General features: G+C 40.8%; 1 protein-coding gene across 2 annotated transcripts in view; it reads right to left on the bottom strand.

Moving 5' to 3' along the window:
• The window catches only part of pigt (phosphatidylinositol glycan anchor biosynthesis, class T), a 42,703-nt gene that overhangs the window by 3,067 nt on the left and 16,114 nt on the right, over positions 1 to 23,522 (bottom strand). Inside the window, exons 9-11 of one of the 2 annotated variants that reach the window (XM_014136552.2) lie at positions 17,923 to 18,123; positions 5,706 to 5,871; positions 5,300 to 5,383 (exon numbers count right to left, since the gene is read on the bottom strand). In XM_014136552.2, coding sequence (XP_013992027.2) covers positions 5,300 to 5,383; positions 5,706 to 5,871; positions 17,923 to 18,123 — 451 coding nt within the window. The remainder of the gene's footprint in view (positions 1 to 5,299; positions 5,384 to 5,705; positions 5,872 to 17,922; positions 18,124 to 23,522) is intronic. The other variant, XM_014136553.2, reaches the window with a different exon arrangement.

Genomic DNA, 23,522 nt, shown 5'->3' with positions numbered 1-23,522 from the left:
CTACTTCATGTTGGGTACCCTCGTTCCAATACGTTATAAAAGGCTATGCATTCGTCCACCTTGAATATTATTCATGTTCTGGTTAAAAAGGCCCTAATGATTTATGCTATACAACGTTTGACATGTTTGAACGAACGGAAATATATTTTTTCCCCTCGTTCATGACGAAGTCCGGCTGGCTTACATCATGTGCTAACGAGACAGAGATTTTTGGACATAAATGATGAGCTTTTTTGAACAAAACTACATTCGTTATGGACCTGTGATACCTGGAAGTGACATCTGATGAAGAGAATCAAAGGTAATGGATTATTTACATAGTATTTTCGATTTTAGATCTCCCCAACATGACGTCTAGTCTGTATCGCAACGCGTATTTTTCTGGGCACAGTGCTCAGATTATTGCAAAGTGTGATTTCCCAGTAAGGTTATTTTTAAATCTGGCAAGTTGATTGCGTTCAAAAGATGTAAATCTATAATTCTTTAAATGACAATATAATATTTTACCAATGTTTTCTAATTTTAATTATTTAATTTGTGACGCTGAGTTGACTGCCGGTTATTGGAGGGAAACGATTTCCTCAACATCAATGCCATAGTAAAACGCTGTTTTTGTATATAAATATGAACTTGATAGAACTAAAAATGCATGCATTGTCTAACATAATGTCCTAGGAGTGTCATCTGATGGAGATTGTAAAAGGTTAGTGTATCATTTTAGCTGGTTTTATGGTTTTGGTGACCCTGTCTTTGACTTGACAAAACATTACACACAACTCTTGTAAATGTACTGTCCTAACATACTCTAAATTTATGCTTTCGCCGTAAAACCTTTTTGAAATCGTAAAACGTGGTTAGATTAAGGAGATGTTTATCTTTCAAATGGTGTAACATAGTTGTATTTTTGAAAAATTTGAATTTTGACATTTATTTGGATTCAAATTTGCCGCTCTTGAAATGCACCTGCTGTTGATGGAGTGCACCACAGGTGGCACGCTAGCGTCCCACCTAGCCCCAAGAGGTTAAACAACTTTGTTCCAATATTTCTGTAAATCAGTGATATTTATTCCCATAGTAATACGTTATGGATCCATGACTAAATCAACATCTGCATTTTGAAAGAGTATTTTTTTTATCATTATTTTATTAACGAAATGTGTTTATTAGGCTACTGTGCAGTCTACAATACATACTGTAGTAAACATTGGAAAGTGCCTAATTCCTTACATAAGGGAGAGCAGGCCATGTCTGTACTACAGAATGCAGGGCACGTGGGAGACCGGGGTTCAAATCCATGTTGGGGAGGAAGGAGTATGCTGTCCTTGTAAATAGAAATTTGTTCTTAACTGATTCCATATGTGTTATTTCATAGTTGTGATGTCTTCACTACTATTCTAAAATGTAGAAAACAGTAAAAAATATAGAAAAATCCTGGAATGAGTAGGTGTCTCCAAACCTTTGACTGGTACTTGCTGGAAGGGAAAATGACGGTCGACAGTACAGTATTGGGCTATTTACGAGGAAGGAGTAGACTGTCCTTGTAAATAAGAATTTGTTCATAACTGACTTGCCTAGTTAAATAAAGGTTACACTAAGAGCATAACATTTCTGCACCCTAATTTTCTAATTCTTGTCTAACCATCCTTGAATAAGTAGGTGTGTCCAAACGTTTAACTGGTACTTGCTTAATTCATTTGATTAATATTATGGTGTTTCTATTCCATGAAAAACTGTTAGGATGGAACGGAAAATATGGCACTGTAGCTAGAGGTCGACCGATTATGATTTTTCAACGCCGATACCGATTATTGGAGGACCAAAACATGCAGATACCGATTAAATCAGCCGATTTTTATATATATATTTGTAATAATGACAATTACAACATTACTGAATGAACACTTATTTTAACTTAATATAATGTCTCAAATAAATGAAACATGTTCAATTTAGTTTAAATAACGCAAAAACAAAGTGTTGGAGAAGAAAGTAAAAGTGCAATATGTGCCATGTAAAAAAAGCTAACGTTTAAGTTCCTTGCTCAGAACATATGGTGGTTCCTTTTAACATGAGTCTTCAATATTCCCAGGTAAGAAGTTTTAGGTTGCAGTTATTATAGGACTATTTCTCTCTATACCATTTGTATTTCATATACCTTTGAATATTGGATGTTCTAATAGGTACTTGAGTATTGCCAGCCTAATCTCGGGAGTTGATAGGCTTGAAGTCATAAACAGCGCAATGCTTGAAGCACAGCGAAGAGCTGCTGGCAAATGCAGGAAAGTGTGAATGAATGCTTACGAGCCTGATGCTGCCTACCAACGCTCAGTCAGACTGCTCTATCAAATCATAGACTTAATTATAATATAATAACACAGAAATACAAGCCTTAGGTCATTAATATGGTCAAACCTGGAAACTGTCATTTAGAAAACAAAACGTTTATTTTTTAGTCTAAATATTGCTGTTACATTGCACAACCTTCAATGTCATAATTATGTACAATTCTGGCAAATTAAATACGGTCTTTGTTAGGAAGAAATGGTCTTCACACAGTTCGCCAGGCGGCCCAAACTGCTGGATATACCCTGACTCTGCTTGCACCGAACGCAAGAGAAGTGACACAATTTCCCTAGTTAAAAGAAATTCATGTCAGCAGGCAATATTAACTAAATATGCAGGTTTAAAAATATATACTTGTGTATTGATTTTAAGAAAGGCATTGATGTTTATGGTTAGGTACACATTGGTGCAACGACGGTGCTTTTTTCGCGAATTCGCTTGTTAAATCACCCGTTTGGCGAAGTAGGCTATGATTCAATTACATTTGATAAATTAACAGGCACCGCATCGATTATATGCAACGCAGGACAAGCTAGATAAACTAGTAATATCATCAACCATGTGTAGTTAACTAGTGATTATGTTAAGACTGATTATTTTTTATAAGATAAGTTTAATGCTCACTAGCACCTTACCTTGGCTCCTTGCTGCACTCGCATAACAGGTAGTCAGCCTGCCACGCAGTCTCCTCGTGGAGTGCAATATAATCGGTGTCCAAAAATGCAGATTACCGATTGTTATGAAAACTTGAAATCTGCCCTAATTAATCGGCCATTCCGATTAATCGGTCGACCTCTACACTGTACAACGTGATGTCCAGCAGTACAGTACTGGGCTATTTAGCTAAAGAATCCCTGTGTCGTGCTTGTCTCAGAGCAGCCGAAACAGTGCTAAAATAGTTGTAGGCTTCTGCTTCTAAATTCAATATGCTCTTTAAATAAATAAGACCTACACCATTTTTAACAGTATATCTAAAAATATTTTTTAAATGATGTGACTTTCCACCAATAATTACATTTAGAGGATTTGAGGACTCTATATTAATATCTAAGGGGCATTTTCCGTTAGGATCTGTGAGAATATCTAAGGGGCTTTTATATAATTATAAATTAATTAATAATAAATCTCTGTTTTAAAAGTAACAATATTTTGGAGATTTCATTTATTTAACCTAGCACGAGCGAGAAAAAGGCAATTCTTGAACATGGGGTGAGACATTCTCACTAATTTGTAAATAAAGCCAGTTATTTAGAATTATTTATTTCTGGAGAAACCTAACTTGATTATTTAGCAGACATCACTTGCTTATATTCAGTCAACACATATCTTAAGAATACCATGGAATATTTGAACATTTGTTTCTCCATGCTTGTCTCAGAGCAGCGCGAAACGATGCTGAAATAGACACCCACAGCGGGAAGGCTATGTACTGTATTCTGTGCCCACTCGTGGTATCTCTTCGGTTACACATCCTTGGAATAGCAGAACGGTCCGGGCTGCCCTTGCTGTGCCTGGTGACCAGTTGATCAAGTTCTGTTGTCAGAAGAGGAATGGAAATGTCAGGGTGAACCGAAAACCTGACGAACCTGTCACGTACTGTATATTGACTCTTCCTGTCGGAGATGGAGTTCAAGAGCTCACAGGTGTGCCTGGCATGGATTGTGACTCCATCTCGTTCTTTTTCAACACGTGAGTGAGTCAATGACTATTCAAGCCATTGACTCACTGATGAATGAAGATGATGAGTGAGTGATCGGCAAAGGCAATCTAATCTGCGGGCATCACGGCTCGATAAGAAATGTTATAATATTAATAGATACATACATACATACATACATACATACATACATACATACATACATACAGTTGAAGTCAGAAGTTTACATACACCTTAGCCAAATACATTTAAACTCAGTTTCACAATTCCTGATATTTAATCCTAGTAAAAATTCCCTGTCTTAGGTCAGGTAGGATCACCACTTTATTTTAAGAATGTGAAATGTCAGAATAATTGTAGAGAATTATTTATTTCAGCTTTTATCTCTTTCATCACATTCCCAGTGGGTCAGAAGTTTACATATACTCAATTAGTATTTGGTAGCATTGCCTTTAAATTGTTTTATTTGGGTCAAACATTTCGGGTAGCCTTCCACAAGCATCCCACAATAAGTTGGGTGGATTTTGGCCCATTCCTCCTGACATAGCTGGTGTAACTGAGTCAGGTTTGTAGGCCTCCTTGCTCGCACACGCTTTTTCAGTTCTGCCCACAAATGTTCTATAGGATTGAGGTGATGGCCACTCCAATAGCTTGACTTTGTTGTCCTTAAGCCATTTTGCCACAACTTTGGAAGTATGCTTGGGGTCATTGTCCATTTGGAAGACCCATTAGCGACCAATCTTTAACTTCCTGACTGATGTCTTGAGATGTTGCTTCAATATATATCCACATAATTTTCCTACCTCATGATGCCATCTATTTTGTGAAGTGCACCCGTCCCTCCTGCAGCAAAGCACCCCCACAACATGATGCTGCCACCCCCATGCTTCATGGTTGGGATGGTGTTCTTCGGTTTGCAATCCTCCCCCCTTTTTCCTCCAAACATAACGATATGATTGGTCATATAAAAACCTTGGGACCCAAACACATGAGTGCTTTAACTCCCCCTTGTGGTGGTCTGGAGCAATGAAGGTGTGACGCAATGAAGGTGGGTACTTCTAAGTCCCGTGGTGTAAGCTTGCAACTTTTAAAGGAGGAACCACTGTATGAGAGTTGGGGGTCAATTCCATTTAAAATCAATGGAATTGAGGAATAGTACACTACTTTTAAAAGAGGATTTTATTTGGTGTAATTTCCTTGAGATGCATTCAAATTGCATTACCTCAGGTGATAAACTCACACTTAAGACAACTATGTAAGTGCTCAACCACTACTTAAAAAAACAGCCTCATTACTCACAAGCTGCTGAAAAGTGGACATTCCCGAGTGCTGTTGGTATCCATGGCAACGACACTGGGCACGAGAGCGCTGATAACAGAAGACCTGAAGTGAGGGACAACATTGAATCAAATGTCTTCTACTGCAAACCTTAACATCGAGAGACTACAAGCAAGTAGTATCTCAATTTCAGCAATTGCCCCATCTTCATTCAGAATTGAAGCAAGACAAGAGCAAAGGGCACTTATAAAATCTGACAGCACTAGGCAAACATTAAAAATGTATAAATTATACGTAAAATTTCCATCACAGTTTGCATTTCATTAGACAGAGACGGATAGAGTACAGAACTTCACCCATAGCATTGCCCTTTTTCAGTTTCTGTAAAAAGTGAACATGAATCAATAAAGTCAAAGTCAAGTGGTACCCGACGTAGAAGCCGTGGTTGGGGTCGGGGGTGTACTCGGTCCACTTGAGGAGTGCCCTCTCAAACTGCACGGTCACCTCGGTCACAGAGTTCGGGGGCAGCTGGACCAGCATCTCGAGCAGGTGGGGCCGAAGGCGGTCTTTGGACGGCTGGTAGTGAATGTAGCCTAGGTAGAGAAGAGGGGAGTAAGATAAATTGTATTTATTTACTCACACAACAATGAAAGACAAGTAAAATGATGACTAGGGCTGTTTTTATATTTTTTTTACCTTTATTTAACTAGGCAAGTCATTTAAGAACAAATTCTTATTTATAATGACGGCCTACCCGGGAACAGTGGGTTAACTTAAATGCCTTGTTCAGGAGCAGAATGACAGATGTTTACCTTGTCAGCTTGGGGATTCGATCCAGCAACCCTTCGGTTATTGCCCCAACGCGCTAACCACTAGGCTACCTGCCGCCCCAAATGTGAAGGTCATGGCATTTTGGATGGAGGTTATCTGTCAGCCAAATGACCGAAGTCACCATTATAAAAATAAAAATAATAATAATAATAATAAAAAAAATAATAATAATAAAAAATAAAATAATCGGTCAAATAGCAGTCATTATATAGTTGGAAAAAGTATATGAAACACTAGGCTAATGACTTCTCCAAAAGCTAACTGGAGTCAGGAGTCAGCTAACCTGGAGTCCAATCAATGAGACGAGATTGGAGATGTTGGTTAGAGCTGCCCTGCCCTATAAAAAAAACAACATTTGAGTTTGCTATGAACAAAAGAGATCTCAGAAAACCCAAGATTAAGAACTGTTGACTTGCATAAAGCTGGAAAGAGTTACAAAAGTATCTCTAAAAGCCTTTGATGTTCATTAGTCCATGGTGGGAGAAAGTTCAGCACTGTTGCTACTCTCCCTAGGAGTGGCCGTCCTGAAGAATCCTAGAGTGTCAGCTAAAGACTTACAGAAATCTCTGAAACATGCTAACATCGCTGTTGGCGAGTCTACGATACGTAAAACACTAAACAAGAATGGTGTTCATGGGAGGACACCATGGAAGAAGCCACTGCTGTCCCAAAAAACATTGCTGCACGTCTGAAGTTCGCAAAAGAGCATCTGGATGTTCCACAGTGCTACTGGCAAAATATTCTGTGGACAGATTAAACTACAGTTGAGTTGTTTGGAAGGAACACACAACACTATGTGTGGAGAAAAAAAAGGCACAACACACCAACATCAAAACCTCATCCCAACTGTAAAGTATGGTAAAGGGAGAATTTGTTAATTCTTTCATTGTTACCCCAGGTAATCTTAGGTTTAATTACATACAGTCGGGAGGAACTATTGGATATAAGAGCAATGTCAACTCACCAACATTATGACCAGAAATACGACTTTCCCGAAGCGGATCCTCTGTTTGGCCTACCACCCAGGACAATGGATCGGATCCCAGCCGGCGACCCAAAACAACGACGCCGTAGAAGAAGGGGCAGACGGAGCGGTCTTCTGGTCAGGCTCCATAGAAGGGCACATCGCGCACCACTCCCGAGCATACTACTCGCCAATGTCCAGTCTCTTGACAACAAGGTAGACGAAATCCGAGCAAGGGTTGCATTCCAGAGAGACATCCGAGACTAACGTTCTTTGTTTCACGGAAATATGGCTCACTCGAGACACGCTATCTGAGTCGGTACAGCCACCTAGTTTCTTCACGCATCGCGCCGACAGAAACAAGCATCTCTCTGGTAAGAAGAAGGGCGGGGGTGTATGCCTTATGATTATCGAGACGTGGTGTGATCATAACAATATACAGGAACTCAAGTCCTTTTGTCCACCTAACTTAGAATTCCTCACTATCAAATGCCGACCGCATTATCTACCAAGGAATTCTCTTCAATCATAATCACAGTCATGTATATCGCCCCCCAAGCAGACACATCGACGGCCCTGAAAGAACTTCATTGGACTCTATGTAAACTGGAAACCACATATCCTGAGGCTGCGTTTATTGTAGCCGGAGATTTTAACAAGGCTAATCTGAAAACAAGGCTCCCCAAATTCTATCAGCATATCGATTGTGCTACCAGGGGTAGCAAAACCCTAGACCACTGTTATTCTAACTTCTGCGACGCATATAAGGCCCTCCCCCACCCTCCCTTTGGAAAAGCTGACCACGATTCCATTTTGTTGCTCCCGCCCTCAGGTCTGTTCAACGCTGGACCGAACAATCGGATTCCACGATTCAACATTGCTTCGATCACGTGGACTGGGATATGTTCCACATTGCGGCGAACAACAACACTGAGGAATACGCTGATTCGGTGTGCGAGCTCATTAACAAGTGCATCGGTGATGTCGTACCCACAGCGTCTATTAAAACATTCCCCAACCAGAAACCGTGGATTGATGGCAGCATTCGCTCAAAACTGAACGCACGAACCACTGCTTTTAAATCAGGGCAAGGTGACCGGAACATGACCGAATACAAAGTGTAGCTATTCCCTCCGCAAAGAAATCAAACAAGCTAAGCCTCAGTACAGAGACAAAGTGGAGTCGGCTCAGACACGAGAGGTATGTGGCAGGGTCTACAGTCAATCACGGACTACAAAAGAAAAACCAGCCCCGTCGTGGATTACGATGCCTTGCTCCCAGATAGACTGAACAACTTTTTTGCTCGCTTTGAGGACAATTCAGTGCCACTGACACGGCCCGCTACCAAAACCTGTAGGCTCTCATTCACTGTAGCCAACGTGAGTAAAATATTTAAACGTGTTAACCCTCGCAAGGCTGCAGGCCCAGACGGCATCCCCGGCCGCGTCCTCAGAGCATGCGCAGACCAGCTGGCTGGTGTGTTTACAGACATGTTCAATCAATCCTTATCCCAGTCTGCTGTCCCCACATGCTTCAAGAGGGCCACCATTGTTCCTGTTCCCAAGAAAGCTAAGGTAACTGAGCTAAATGACTACCGCCCTGTAGCACTCACTTCTGTCATCATGAAGTGCTTTGAGAGACAAGATAAGGACTATCACCTCCACCCTACCTGACACCCTAGACCCACACCAATTTGCTTACCGCCACAATAGGTCCACAGACGACGCAATCGCCATCACACTGCCCTAACCCATCTGGACAAGAGGAATACCTATGTAAGAATGCTGTTCATCGATTACAGCTCAGCGTTGAACACCATAGTACCCTCCAAACTCGTCATTAAGCTCGAGACCCTGGGTCTCGACCCCGCCCTGTGCAACTGGGTCCTGGACTTCCTGACGGGCCGCCCCCAGGTGGTGAGGGTAGGTAACATCTCCACCCCGCTGATCCTCAACACTGGGTCCCCACAAGGGTGCGTTCTCAGCCCTCTCCTGTACTCCCTGTTCACCCATGACTGCGTGGCCATGCACGCCTCCAACTCAATCATCAAGTTTGCAGACGACACTACAGTGGTAGGCTTGATTACCAACAACGACAAGACGGCCTAAAGGGAGGAGGTGAGGGCCCTCGGAGTGTGGTGTCAGGAAAATAACCTCACACTCAATGTCAACAAAACAAAGGAGATGATCGTGGACTTCAGGAAACAGCAGAGGGAGCAGCCCCCTATCTACATTGACGGGACAGTAGTGGAGAGGGTGGAGATTTAAGTTCCTCGGCGTACACATCACGGACAAACTGAAATGGTCCACCCACACAGACAGCGTGGTGAAGAAGGCACAGCAGCGCCTCTTCAACCTCAGGAGGCTGAAGAAATTCGGCTTGTCACCAAAAACACACAAACTTTTACAGATGCACAATCGAGAGCATCCTGTCGGGCTGTATCACCGCCTGGTACGGCAGCTACTCTGCCCATAACCGGAAGGCTCTCCAGAGGGTAGTGAGGTCTGCACAACGCATCACCGGGTGCAAACTACCTGCCCTCCAGGACACCTACACCACCCGATGTCACAGGAAGGCAAAAAAGATCATCAAGGACAACAACCACCCGAGCCACTGCCTGTTCATCCCGCTATCATCCAGAAGGCGAGGTCAGTACAGGTGCATCAAAGCGGGGACCGAGAGACAAAAACAGCTTCTATCTCAAGGCCATCAGACTGTTAAACAGCCATCACTAACATTGAGTGGCTGCTGCCAACATACTGACTCAACTCCACCCACTTTAATAATGGAAAAATTGATGTAATCAATTTATCACGAGCCACTTTATATTATATAATGTTTACTTACCCTACATTACTCATCTCTTATGTATATACTGTACACTATACCATCTACTGCATCTTGCCATCTTGATGTAATGCATCACTAGCCACTTTAAACAATGTCACTTCATATGTTTTCATACCCTGCATTGCTCATCTCATATGTATATACTGTACTCTACACCATCTACTGCATCTTGCCTATGCCGTTCGGCCATCACTCACTTATATATTTTTATGTACATATTCATATTCATTTCTTTACACTTGTGTGTGTATAAGGTAGTTGTGAAATTGTTAGGTTATATTACTTGTTAGATATTACTGCATGGTCGGAACTAGAAGCACAAGCATTTCGCTACACTTGCATTAACACCTGCTAACCATGTGTATGTGACAAATAAATTTGATCTTGGTTTGGAGCTGATTTGCTGCCTCAGGGCCTGGACAGCTTGCAATCATCGACGGAAAAATGAATTCCCAAGTTCATCAAGATATTTCTCAGGAGAATATAAGGCTATATGTCCGCCAACTGAAGCTCAACAGAAATTGGGTGATGCAACAGGACAACAACCCAAAACATAGAAGTAAATCAACAACAGAATGGCTTCAACAGAAGAAAATACGCCTTCTGGAGTGGCCCAGTCAAAGTCCTGACCTCAACCCCGATCGAGATGCTGTGGCATGACATCGAGAGCAGTTCACACCAGACATCCTGAGAGTATTGCTGAACTGAAACAGTTTTGTAAAGAGGAATGGTCCAAAATTCCTCCTGACCGTTGTGCAGGTCAGGAGCTACAGAAAACGTTTGCTCAAGGTTATTGCTGCCAAAAGAGGGTCAACCAGTTATTAAATCCAAGAGTTCACATACTTTTCCCACCCTGCTTTGTGAATATTTACACGGTGTGTTCAATAAAGACATGAAAACATAATTGTTTGTGTGTTATTAGTTTAAGCAGACTGTTTGTCTATTGTTGTGACAGATGAAGATCAGATCAAATTTTATGACCAATTTATGCCGAAGTCCAGGAAATTCCAAAGGGTTCACATACTCTTTCTTGCCACTGTACATATGTGTACAGTTGTGGCCAAAAGTTGAGAATGACACAAATATACATTTTCAAAGTTTGCTGCTTCAGTGTCTTTAGATATTTTTGTCAGATGTTACTATGGAATACTGAAGTATAATTACAAGCATTTCATAAGTGTCAAAGGCTTTTATTGACAATTACATGAAGTTGATGCAAAGAGTCAATATTTGCAGTGTTGACCCTTCTTTTTCAAGACCTCTGCAATCCGCCCTGGCATGCTGTGAATTAACTTCTGGGCCACATCCTGACTGATGACAGCCCATTCTTGCATAATCAATGCTTGGAGTTTGTCAGAATTTGTGGGTTTTTGTTTGTCCACCCACCTCTTGAGGATTGACCACAAGTTCTCAATGGGATTAAGGTCTGGGGAATTTCCTGGCCATGGACCCAAAATATCGATGTTTTGTTCCCCGAGCCACCACTTTTGCCTTATGGCAAGGTGCTCCATCATGCTGGAAAAGGCATTGTTCGTCACCAAACTGTTCCTGGATGGTTGGGAGAAGTTGCTCTCAGAGGATGTGTTGGTACCATTCTTTATTCATGGCTGTGTTCTTAGGCAAAATTGTGAGTGAGCCCACTCCCTTGGCTGAGAAGCAACCCCACACATGAATGGTCTCAGGATGCTTTACTGTTGGCATGACACAGGACTGATGGTAGCGCTCACTTCGTCTTCTCCGGAAAAGCTTTTTTCCAGATGCCCCAAACAATCGGAAAGGCGATTCAGAGAAAATTACTTTACCCCAGTCCTCAGCAGTCCAATCCCTGTACCTTTTGCAGAATATCAGTCTGTCCCTGATGTTTTTCCTGCAGAGAAGTGGCTTCTTTGCTGCCTTTCTTGACACCAGGCCATCCTCCAAAAGTCTTCGCCTCAATGTGTGTGCAGATGCACTCACACCTGCCTGCTGCCATTCCTGAGCAAGCTCTGTACTGGTGGTGCCCCGATCCCATAGCTGAATCAACTTTAGATGGTCCTGGCGCTTGCTGGACTTTCTTGGGCACCCTGAAGCCTTCTTCACAACAAGTGAACCACTATCCATGAAGTTCTTGATGATCCGATAAATGTTTGATTTAGGTGCAATCTTACTGGCAGCAATATCCTTGCCTGTGAAGCCCTTTTCGTGCAAAGCAATGACGGCATGTGTTTCCTTGCAAGTAACCCTATTTGACAGAGGAAGAACAATGATTCCAAGCACCACCTTCCTTTTGAAGCTTCCAGTCTGTTATTCGAACTCAATCAGCATGACAGAGTGATCTCCAGCCTTGTCCTCGTCAACACTCACACCTGTGTTAATGAGAGAATCACTGACATGATGTCAGCTGGTCCTTTTGTGGCAGGGCTGAAATGCAGTGGAAATGTTTTTGGGGGATTCAGTTCATTTGCATGGCAAAGAGGGACTTTGCAATTAATTGCAATTCATCTGATAACTATTCATAACATTCTGGAGTATATGCAAATTGCCATCATACAAACTGAGGCAGACTTTGTGAAAATTAATATTTGTGTCATTCTCAAAACTAGATATATACACACACACACACGTGGCCAAAAGTTTTGATATATATATATAACATATACACACTTTTTTTTTTGTGTATTCTCTCCTATGCATAGCCTAGGCAACTGAAGATGTGTTTGCTTCAACACCTTGCTGAACCAAGGAGCAGCCAAGTTTAAACATGTTGTAAAGAGTCCATGTTAACGTGGAAACAGACTCAACCGCACCTGTCATCTTTTTTTATGGCTGGGTTTTTCCTCATCCCATCTCTCCTTATATCAGCATTTAGACGTAAAACAGGCTTCCTTTTAATTTGCTGCTTTTGAGTAAAGTTTGCCGACTTGAATATGAAGTTGATTTTAAAACAACAATCATCCATTATCATTGATTACATGGTTATACAAAAACCGTCACAGCCCTAATAGTGACAGTAACATAATACATAAGTGTAGCAGAGGTGAGAAACCCAATAGCTTAAACAAAACCTTCTCCCATAAAATTATCAATATAAAACATTAGGTAAGTAAGAATTGTGTACAAAATTGTACCCAAATTTCTATTATGTAAATAGTTTATGATTAGTGAATACCATAATGTAGTTATTTTGTTAGCTACTTCTCACTATTAGATGAAATTTTACTTTTTTAAAGCCAATTTATCTGTACTGTCCGGATAGATTCACAAATCATGGGAATATGCAGACCTTGTCTCCCACCGAGGCAGGTGTTGCTAGGCAACCCCCCTGCACTTGCCCTAGGAACATATAGAGAAGGAACTGTCAGATGCGTCATAATAGCCCTGGAACTATCCACACTGGGAGCCACATTTTAAATGGAATACATTGAATACACAGAGCAGGGTAAAAAAATTGCATTAAAACATGATTTAAATGTATTTTTGGAAGGGCTATGGCCACCATTCATGTAATAGATTAATTATATACATCAGACAATATTAGGGAGCTATGTCATAGTTTGTTCACTGGTAAAATAAAAATGTATAGTGACCCTATGCTTGGTGTGACTTACGGGCAGAGCAGACCATCCGATATGCTCTTAAATATTGTGATATGCAACCTGGAATTAAAATGTAAGAGGACCAGTGCTATATAGCAATAAAAATAGAACTGGTGAGCAACTACAATTTCACAGAGACAAATCACAAGTTCTTCAAGTTTAGTACTAGGCCTATATCCACACATTTGAATGATCTGCATGATAATGACTGAACTTACAATATACAGCTAGGTTTGGCCTCCAGCCAATTTGTTCCTGAGCTTGTAACTAGTCTGTGGGCTGAACATAATTAGCCTATTAGCAAATAGCCTACTAGCTGCCCAATTCAAAGCCCTTCACAGTAGGTTAAACTACACAATTAACATGTGGTTAATGGGCTAATTCAATGAAAATATAAATCTGATTACAGTGGTAGAATCACCAATAACTATGTTAATAGGCCTACCTACTTTATTAAAATATATTAAATTGAACAGTGTTTCTCCAAAGCAAAACGAGTGTGTCTTGTTTGGAACTAAACTATCGCTGTTTGCAAAGAATTCAATCTGAAATGTCATTATGAATCTAAGCATGGTACTTTCAGAAGACAATTTTCCACCCCAGACATGAGGCCCGAATCCGACTCAGGAGTGCATGGTGACAAAATGGGAGGAAAAAGCTATAGGTCTATCGACAAAAATATATGGATAACATAATTGCATCTGTCAAACCGGTAAGCCTCTCTCTCATTTCTTAAATAGTGCTCTAACAAAGCCCCCTTGTTAGTAAAGTGCCTATTCAACTTCAAGGACAGGGCACTGTCCATATTGATCTTAGAAATGGCGATCCACACGCTGCATCAATCTGAACTAACTTTCCTGTAATTATCCAATTATATTCCATTCCCACTAATATTGTAATTAAGCTTTCACATGTCATACACTTATCAAGCTTTTGGTGCTTGCTTTTATTTACGCCAAATCATTTGACTGTCAATTTTCTGTTGCGAATAGAGAAGACCATACAGCTGAAGTCGGAAGTTTAAATACATCTCAGCCAAATACATTTAAACTCAGTTTTTCACAATTCCTGACATTTAATCATCGTAAAAATTCCCTGTCTTAGGTCAGTTGGGATCACCACTTTATTTTTAAGAATATGAAATGTCAGAATAACAGTAGAGAGTGATTTATTTCAGCTTTAATTTCTTTCATCACATTCCCAGTGGGTCAGAAGTTTACATACACTCAATTAGTATATGGTAGCATTGCCTTTAAATTGTTTAACTTGGGTCAAACATTTCAGGTAGCCTTCCACAAGCTTCCCACAATAAGTTGGGTGAATTTTGGCCCATTCCTCCTGACAGAGCTGGTGTAACTGAGTCAGGTTTGTAGGCCTCCTTGCTCGCACACGCTTTTTCAGATCTGCCCACAAATTTTCTATAGGATTGAGATCAGGGCTTTGTGATGGCAACTCCAATAGCTTGACTTTGTTGTCCTTAAGCCATTTTGCCACAACTTTGGAAGTATGCTTGGGGTCATTGTACATTTGGAAGACCCATTTGCGACCAAGCTTTAACTTCCTGACTGATGTCTTGAGATGTTGCTTCAATATATCCACATAATTTTCCTACCTCATGATGCCATCTATTTTGTGAAGTGCACCAGTCCTGCAGAAAAGCACACCCACAACATGACGCTGCCACCCCTGTGCTTCACGGTTGGGATGGTGTTCTTCGGTTTGCAATCCTCCCCCCTTTTTCCTCCAAACATAACGATGGTCATTATGGCCAAACAGTTCTATTTTTGTTTCATCAAAACAGAGGACATTTTTCCAAAAAGTACAATCTTTGTCTCCATGTGCAGTTGCAAACCGTAGTCTGGCTTTTTTATGGCGGTTTTGGAGCAGTGCCTTCTTCTTTGCTGAGCAGCCTTTCAGGATAAGTCAATATAAAAAATGTTGTACCTGTTTCCTCCAGCATCTTCACAAGGTCCTTTGCTGCTGTTCTGGGATTGATTTGCACTTTTTGCACCAAAGTACATTCATCTCTAGGAGACAGAACGCGTCTCCTTCATGAGCTGTATGACGGCTGCGTGGTCCCATGGTGTTTATACTTGCGTACTATTGTTTGTACAGATGAACGTGGTACCTTCAGGCGTTTGGAAATTGCTCCCAAGGATGAACCAGACTTGTGGAGGTCTACAACTTATTTTTCCTGAGGTCTTCGCTGATTTCTTTTGACTTTCCCATGGTGTCAAGCAAAGAGGCACTGAGTTTGAAGGTAGGCCTTGAAATACATCCACAGGTACACCTCCAATTGACAAAAATTATGTCAATTAGCCTATCAGAAGCTTCTGAATCCATGGCATTATTTTCTGGAATTTTCCAAGCTACGTAAACTTCGGACCCACTGGAATTGTGATACAGTGAATTATAAGTGAAATAATCTGTCTGTAAACAATTGTTGGAAAAATTACTTGTGTCATGCACGAAGTAAATGTCCTAACCGACTTGCCAAAGCTATAGTTAACAAGAAATTCGTGGAGTGGTTGAAAAACAAGTTTTAATGACTCCAACATAACTATGTAAACTTCCGACTTCAACTGTATACCCATTATATCCCACATTATGATAATGAAGTCCCTATTTTGAGTCTGAATTGGAAAGGTGTGAAACATATCAATGAGAGAAAGAATCCAATCAATCTTCTCAGAAGATTGATTGGATTCTCTTCAGTTTGAGCTATTGCACTCTTCATGCCATGGAGAAAATAATAAACATTGAACTTTGATTCATTCATTGATTGAATGAAACTACAGTGCATTCGAAAAGTATTCAGACCCCTTGACTTTTTCCACATTTTGTTACATTACAGCCTTATTAAAAACATTTTTTAAATAAATGTTCCCCCAATCTACAAACACACATCACCCCATAGCGAACAGTTTTTTTGAATTTGTACACATTCATAAAAATAAAAACTGAAATATCACATTTAGATAAGTATTCAGACCCTTTACTCAGTTCTTTGTTGAAGCACCTTAGGCAGCGATTACTGACTAGTCTCTCCTTGGGTATGACGCTACAAGCTTGGCGCACCTGTATTTGGGGAGTTTCTCCCATTCTTCTCTGCAGATGCTCTCAAGCTCTGTCAGGTTGGATGGGGAACGTTGCTGCACAGCTATTTTCAGGTCTCTTCAGAGATGTCCGATCGGGTTCAAGTCCAAGCTCTGGCTGTGCCACTCAAGGATGTTATTCAGAGACTTGTCCCGAAGCCACTCCTGCATTGTCTTGGCTGTGTGCTTAGGGTCATTGTCCTGTTGGAAGGTGAACCTTCGCCCCAGTCAGGTCCTGAGCGCAATGGAGTAGGTTTTCATCAAGGATCTCTCTGTACTTTGCACCGTTTATCTTTCCCTCGATCCGGACTAGTCTCCCAGTCTCTGCTGCTGAAAAACATCCCCACAGCATGATGCAGCCTCCACCATGCTTCACCATAAGGATGGTGCCAGGTTTCCTGCAGACGTGACGCATTCAGGCCAAAGAGTTCAATCTTGGTTTCACCAGAACAGAGAATCTTGTTTCTCATGGTCAGAGTCCTTTAGGGGCCTTTTGGCAAACTCCAAGCGGGCTGTCATGTGCCTTTTACTGAGGAGTGGCTTCCGTCTGGCCACTCAACCATAAAGGCCTGATTAGTGGAGTGCTACAGAGATGGTTGTCCTTCTGGTAGGTTCTCCCATGTCCACAGAAGAACTATGGAGATTTGTCAGAGGGACCATTGGGTCCTTCTCCCGATTGCTCAGTTTGGCCGGCTGGCCAGCTCTAGGAAGGGCCTTGGTGGTTCCATACTTCTTCCATTTAAGAACGAAGGAGGCCACTGTGTTCTTGGGAACCTTAAATGCTGCAGAAATGTGTTGGTACCCTTCCCCAGATCTGTGCTTCAACAAAATCCTGTTTCGGAGATCTATGGACAATTAGTTTGACCTCATGGCTTAGTTTTTGCTCTAACATGCACTGTCAATTGTGGGACCTTATATAGACAGGTGTGTGCCTTTTCAAATCAATTGAATTTACCACAGGTGGACGCCAATCAAGTTGTAGAAACATTGCAAGAATGATAAATGGAAAAATGATGCATCTGAGATTAATTTAGAGTCTGATAGCAAAGGGTCTGAATACTTACCTTATTTATGCATGTTCTTTATTTTTAAGACATTTATAAAAATGTCAAAAACCTGGTTTTCGCTTTATCAAATTCTCTTCAAAATATAACATTTTAGGTCAGGCACATTTTGTGGCTGCATGAGGCTTTATGATACTGAAGCATGTGCTCCCCCATGTGGGAAGAAATGGCTTTTCCCTCAACTGCTATCAATAGGTAGCTGCCATTTATATCAGGCTTAGGTGGAACAGTGTCAGCAGGTGAACAGCAGCACTGAAGTACTCACTGGGTTTGTTGTCACGGCCCTTGCTGCTGACAGTGAGCGTGTGGATGTAGAGGCGCAGGTACCAGGGCACAGTGTCTAGCAGGAGTACGGGGAAGGCCCGGTATGGGTGGTTGTTGTACATCAGGGTGTGGATCTCTCCCGTCTGCAGCCCGTAGCCGGCCACGTAGCGCTCTCCATGCAGTAGGGGACGCAGCATGTCTCCTGGGGAGAGGGAAGGAGGGAGCGTTCATATTGTCAATCATAAAATTACTACAATATAAATATAATTTCTATGGTGAGTTTTATACAGACACCATTTTATATGCTCTACATGGAAATTAATTTATATCACAATTTTTTTCGGTAACACATTACCTGATCTTACTGTGCAGTAACTAGGGCTATGTAGTCTATTTCAGAATAAAATAATTGCATACTATGAGTTGTCCTTATGGTATGTCCTGATCTGGCTATGCCAAATGGCTGTGGGCTACACTAGTTCATTTAGCAGACAAGATTTGCTTAGAATTCCATGGCATTATTTTATAGTATGAAGAATACAATTGAACAAAGCTCTAAATGATGAGGGACTGCTCTATTCTGTGTTGAGCGGTTAACAAAGAAATAGATACTCCTATATGCTTAATTTAGAGTTATTCATGTAAATGTAGTTGTTCTACAAACGTTGGGCTATATGGTTAGATGTTTAAGTCATTGTAAGGCTGTATGATATGACTAACGATGATTAGTTTTATGCGCAGGTTGTAGACACTTCATTAGGCTCTCATTCACAATTTGACAAGCACTTGATAATGCCTCAAATTTCACAGCGGCATCCCCTTTGTGGACGTAATGCACCCTAAAAGAATCCATGCTTTTTGCGGCCAGTGTGCCCTATGAAGAATAGAACAGAACAAAGCTCCAAACGATTTGAGGGACTGCTCACATGCGGCTATTCTGTGTTGAGCGGTTAACAAAGAAATAGGTACTCTTATATGCTTAATTTAAAGATATTAATGTACTTTTTTTTCAAATCATCATTAGTCATATCATACAGACAAGATTTGGGTAAATTGTGAATGAGAGGGCTGTGTTGTGCCTTTCTCCCTGAGTGCTGCATGCTCCTAGGCACCTCTCACTCACATGGCTCTCCATCACGTGTTTGGGTCTTTCTCACAGGCTACAAGTGAAGACAGAAATATCGGGGACGCAACTGCGTGCATCCTTATCCAATTCCGAGGTGCATATTGAAGATATTGGAAGAACTGTTTATTTACTTTTCGTCAGCCAACAAGATGAGTAGGCCTAACGAACAACAAAATCACTAGCCTATGTCAATCTTCTATCCCCCATAGAATAGGTTGAGTTTTGTACTATGTGAGAAATAAATATCCCAAACATATTCTGAGACCATTGTGGGAAGCAATAGATCCCAAATTAATACAACCACTAGCATCAAAAAACCTTTTATTACACAATGTGGCTGATGCAACAGATCAGAACATTTTAGGTTAAAATTGTATTTCTTTACATTATAAGCACAACAATGTGCACATGGTAGTAGGCTATAAGGGCGAATGTTCCGTTAGTGGGAAAACACCATTATCAAAACTGACCATGATTATGCATGTAATGCTTTCATTATAAAGGTGCATTTTTATAGAAAAATTATTTCCCCCAAACTTGAAACTCACACACTGCTTATGTATGCCAGTTAGGCTCTACACCCCTTGTAAAGCAGATTAATGTGCTTAATTTTAAGAAGTTATTTGGCCACATTACTTGTGATACAAACCTTATCAAAACATATATGCCTATGGGCTAGGTTACATGAGGTCTGCGACTATGATTCGGAAAAGTCGCAAAAAACAAAGGCAGTTTCTTTTGCTGGACATCATTCACAAGTGAAAATACAGTTGAAGTCGGAAGTTTACATACAGTTAGGTTGGAGTCATTAAAAATTGTTTTTCAACCACTCCACAAATTTCTATAGTTTTGGCAAGTCGGTTAAGACATCTACCTTGTGCGTGACAAGTACTTTTCCCAACAATTGTTTACAGACAGATTATTTCACTGTATCACAATTCCATTGGGTCAGAAGTTTACATACACTAAGTTGACTGTGCCTTTAAACAGCTTGGAAAATTCCAGAAAAGGATGTCATGGCTTTAGAAGCTTCTGATAGGCTAATTGACATCATTTGAGTCAATTGGAGGTGTGCCTGTGGATGTATTTCAAGGCCTTCCTTCAAACTCAGTGCCTCTTTACTTGACATCATGGGAAAATCAAAAGAAATCAGCCAAGACCTCAGAAAAAAAATTGTAAACCTCTGCAAGTCTGGTTCATTCTTGGAAGCAATTTCCAAACGCCTGACGGTACCACATTCACAAAATAGATGGCATCATGAGGAAAGGAAATTATGTGGATATATTGAAGCAACATCTCAAGACATCAGTCAGGAAGTTAAAGCTTGGTCGCAAATGGGTCTTCCAAATGTACAATGACCCCAAGCATACTTCCAAAGTTGTGGCAAAATGGCTTAAGGACAACAAAGTCAAGCTATTGGAGTGGCCATCACAAAGCCCTGATCTCAATCCTATAGAAGATTTGTGGGCAGAACTGAAAAAACGTTTGCGAGCAAGGAGGCCTACAAACATGACTCAGTTACACCAGCTCTGTCAGGAGGAATGGGCCAAAATTCACCCAACCTATTGTGGGAAGCTTGTGGATGGCTACCCGAAACGTTTGACCCAAGTTAACCTGTTTAGGATAGGAGCAGCATTTTCACGGCCGGATAAAAAAACGTACCCAATTTAATCTGGTTATTACTCCTGCCCAGAAACTAGAATATGCATATAATTGTTTGATTTGGATAGAAAACACCCTAAAGTTTCAATAACTGTTTGAATGGTGTCTGTGAGTATAACAGAACTCATATGGCAGGCCAAAACCTGAGAAGATTCCATACAGGAAGTGCCCTCTCTGACCATTTCTTGTCCTTCTATAGCCTCTATGGAAAATAGAGGACCTCTGCTGTAACGTGACATTTTCTAAGGCTCCCATAGGCTCTCAGAAGGCACCAGGACGGGGAATGATGACTCTGCAGTCCCTGGGCGGAAAACAGTAGGGGATTTGGATAGTGATCGATCTGAGAACAATGACACGGGCGCGCATGTGAAGACACCATTTTCTTCTTTCAGTCTTTGAACGAAAACAACGTCTCCCGGTCGGAATATTATCGCTATTTTACGAGAAAAATCGCATAGAAATTGATTTTAAACAGCGTTTGACATGCTTCGAAGTACGGTAATGGAATATTTAGATTTTTTTTGTCACGATACGCGCCGGCGCGTCACCCTTCGGATAGTGTCTTGAACACAAGAACAAAACGCCGCTATTTGGATAACTATGGATGATTTGGAACCAAAACAACATTGGGTGTTGAAGTAGAAGTCCTGGGAGTGCATTCTGATGAAAAACAGCAAAGGTAATCCAATTTTTCTTATAGTAAATCTGAGTTTGGTGAGTGCCAAACTTGGTGGGTGTCAAAATAGCTAGCCTGTGATGGCCGGGCTATCTACTCAGAATATTGCAAAATGTGCTTTCACCGAAAAGCTATTTTAACCTGTTATGGCTAGTGGGCAGTATTTTCACGGCTGGATAAAAAACGTACCCGATTTAATCTGATTATTACTCCTGCCCAGAAACTAGAATATGCATATAATTATTAGCTTTGGATAGAAAACACTCCAAAGTTTCTAAAACTGTTTGAATGGTGTCTGTGAGTATAACAGAACTCAAATGGCAGGTCAAAACCTGAGAGATTCCTTTACAGGAAGTGGCCTGTCTGACCATTTATTGTCTTTCTTTGACATCTCATTCCAAAACTTAGGATCTCTGCGGTAACGTGACACTTCCCACGGCTCCAATAGGCTCTCAGAGCCCGGGAAAAACCTGAATGTCGCCATTCCAGCCCCAGGCTGAAACACATTATCGCCTTTCTCAAGTGGCCGATCAAGGGACTGTGGGCTTAGGCGCGTGCACTGGCCGCCCCCGTCTTTGTGTTTTTTCCTCTGTTTACCGAAAAGGAGATTCCCGGTCGGAATATTATCGTTTTTTTACGAGATAAATTGCATAAAAATTGATTTTAAACAGCAGTTGACATGCTTCGAAGTACGGTAATGGAATATTTAGATTTTTTTTTGTCACGAAATGCGCCATGCGCACGACCCTGATTTACCATTTCGGATAGTTTCTGGAACGCACGAACAAAACGCCGGTATTCGGATATAACGATGGATTATTTTGGACCAAACCAACATTTGTTATTGAAGTAGCAGTCCTGGGAGTGCATTCTGACGAAGACAACAAAAGGTAATCAAACTTTTGTAATAGTAAATCTGATTTTGGTGAAGGCTAAACTTGCCGGGTGTCTAAATAACTAGCCCGTGATGGCTGGGCTATGTACTTAGAATATTGCAAAATGTGCTTTCACCAAAAAGCTATTTTAAAATCGGACACATCGAGTGCATAGAGGAGTTCTGTATCTATAATTCTTAAAATAATTGTTATGCCTTTTGTGAACGTTTATCGTGAGTAATTTAGTAAATTGTTAGTAAATTCACTGGAAGTTTGCGGTGGGTATGCTAGTTCTGAACGTCACATGCTAATGTAAAAAGCTGGTTTTTGATATAAATATGAACTTGATTGAACAAAACATGCATGTATTGTATAACATAATGTCCTAGGAGTGTCATCTGATGAAGATCATCAAAGGTTAGTGCTGCATTTAGCTGTGGTTTTGGTGACATTATATGCTAGCTTGAAAAATGCGTGTCTGATTATTTCTGGCTGGGTACTCTCCTGACATAATCTAATGTTTTGCTTTCGTTGTAAAGCCTTTTTGAAAATCGGACAATGTGGTTAGATAAAGGAGAGTCTTGTCTTTAAAATTGTGTAAAATAGTCATATGTTTGAAAAATTGAAGTTTTGGGATTTTCGAGGAGTTTGTAATTCACGCCACGCTCTATCATTGGATATTGGCGAGGCGTTCCGCTAGCGGAACATCTAGATGTAAGAGGTTGAACAATTTAAAGGCAATGCTACCAAATACTAATTGAGTGTATGTAAACTTCTGACCCACTGGGAATGTGATGAAAGAAATTAAAGCTGAATTAAATCACTCTACTATTATTCTGACATTTCATATTCTTAAAATAGTGATATATTTGTCTAAGGTGTATGTAAACTTCCGACTTCAACTGTATATAATTCACAAGCGATAGGCTAATATTGTCACCAATCCTACTATTCTTGATTTAATCTTGTCTTTACATATAGTAAGTAATGTGTGATAAATTTGTTTTGATTTAGAATGGACCATTACCATGCACCAGTCTTGAAACAGAGGCAGCGGGAAACAATACATGTCAACTACGCACTTAAATAGCAAATGGAGGACGCTTTTCCCGTGGTTCATTTTCAGGCCAGCCAGATTATTTATCTTCCAAACAGGAGTATAGCCTACGTGCTTAATATTAGGAAAGTTATGAAATAAATATAGTAGGCCTAGCCTATAGAAAGCTGATGGGACCCTCCTCTTTAGTAGAAGCCATCACTCT

The sequence above is a fragment of the Salmo salar genome, chromosome ssa13, assembly GCF_905237065.1.
Source record: "Salmo salar chromosome ssa13, Ssal_v3.1, whole genome shotgun sequence".
Classification (NCBI taxonomy): Eukaryota; Metazoa; Chordata; class Actinopteri; order Salmoniformes; family Salmonidae; genus Salmo; species Salmo salar.
This window is presented reverse-complemented; position numbering and strand designations above follow the sequence as displayed.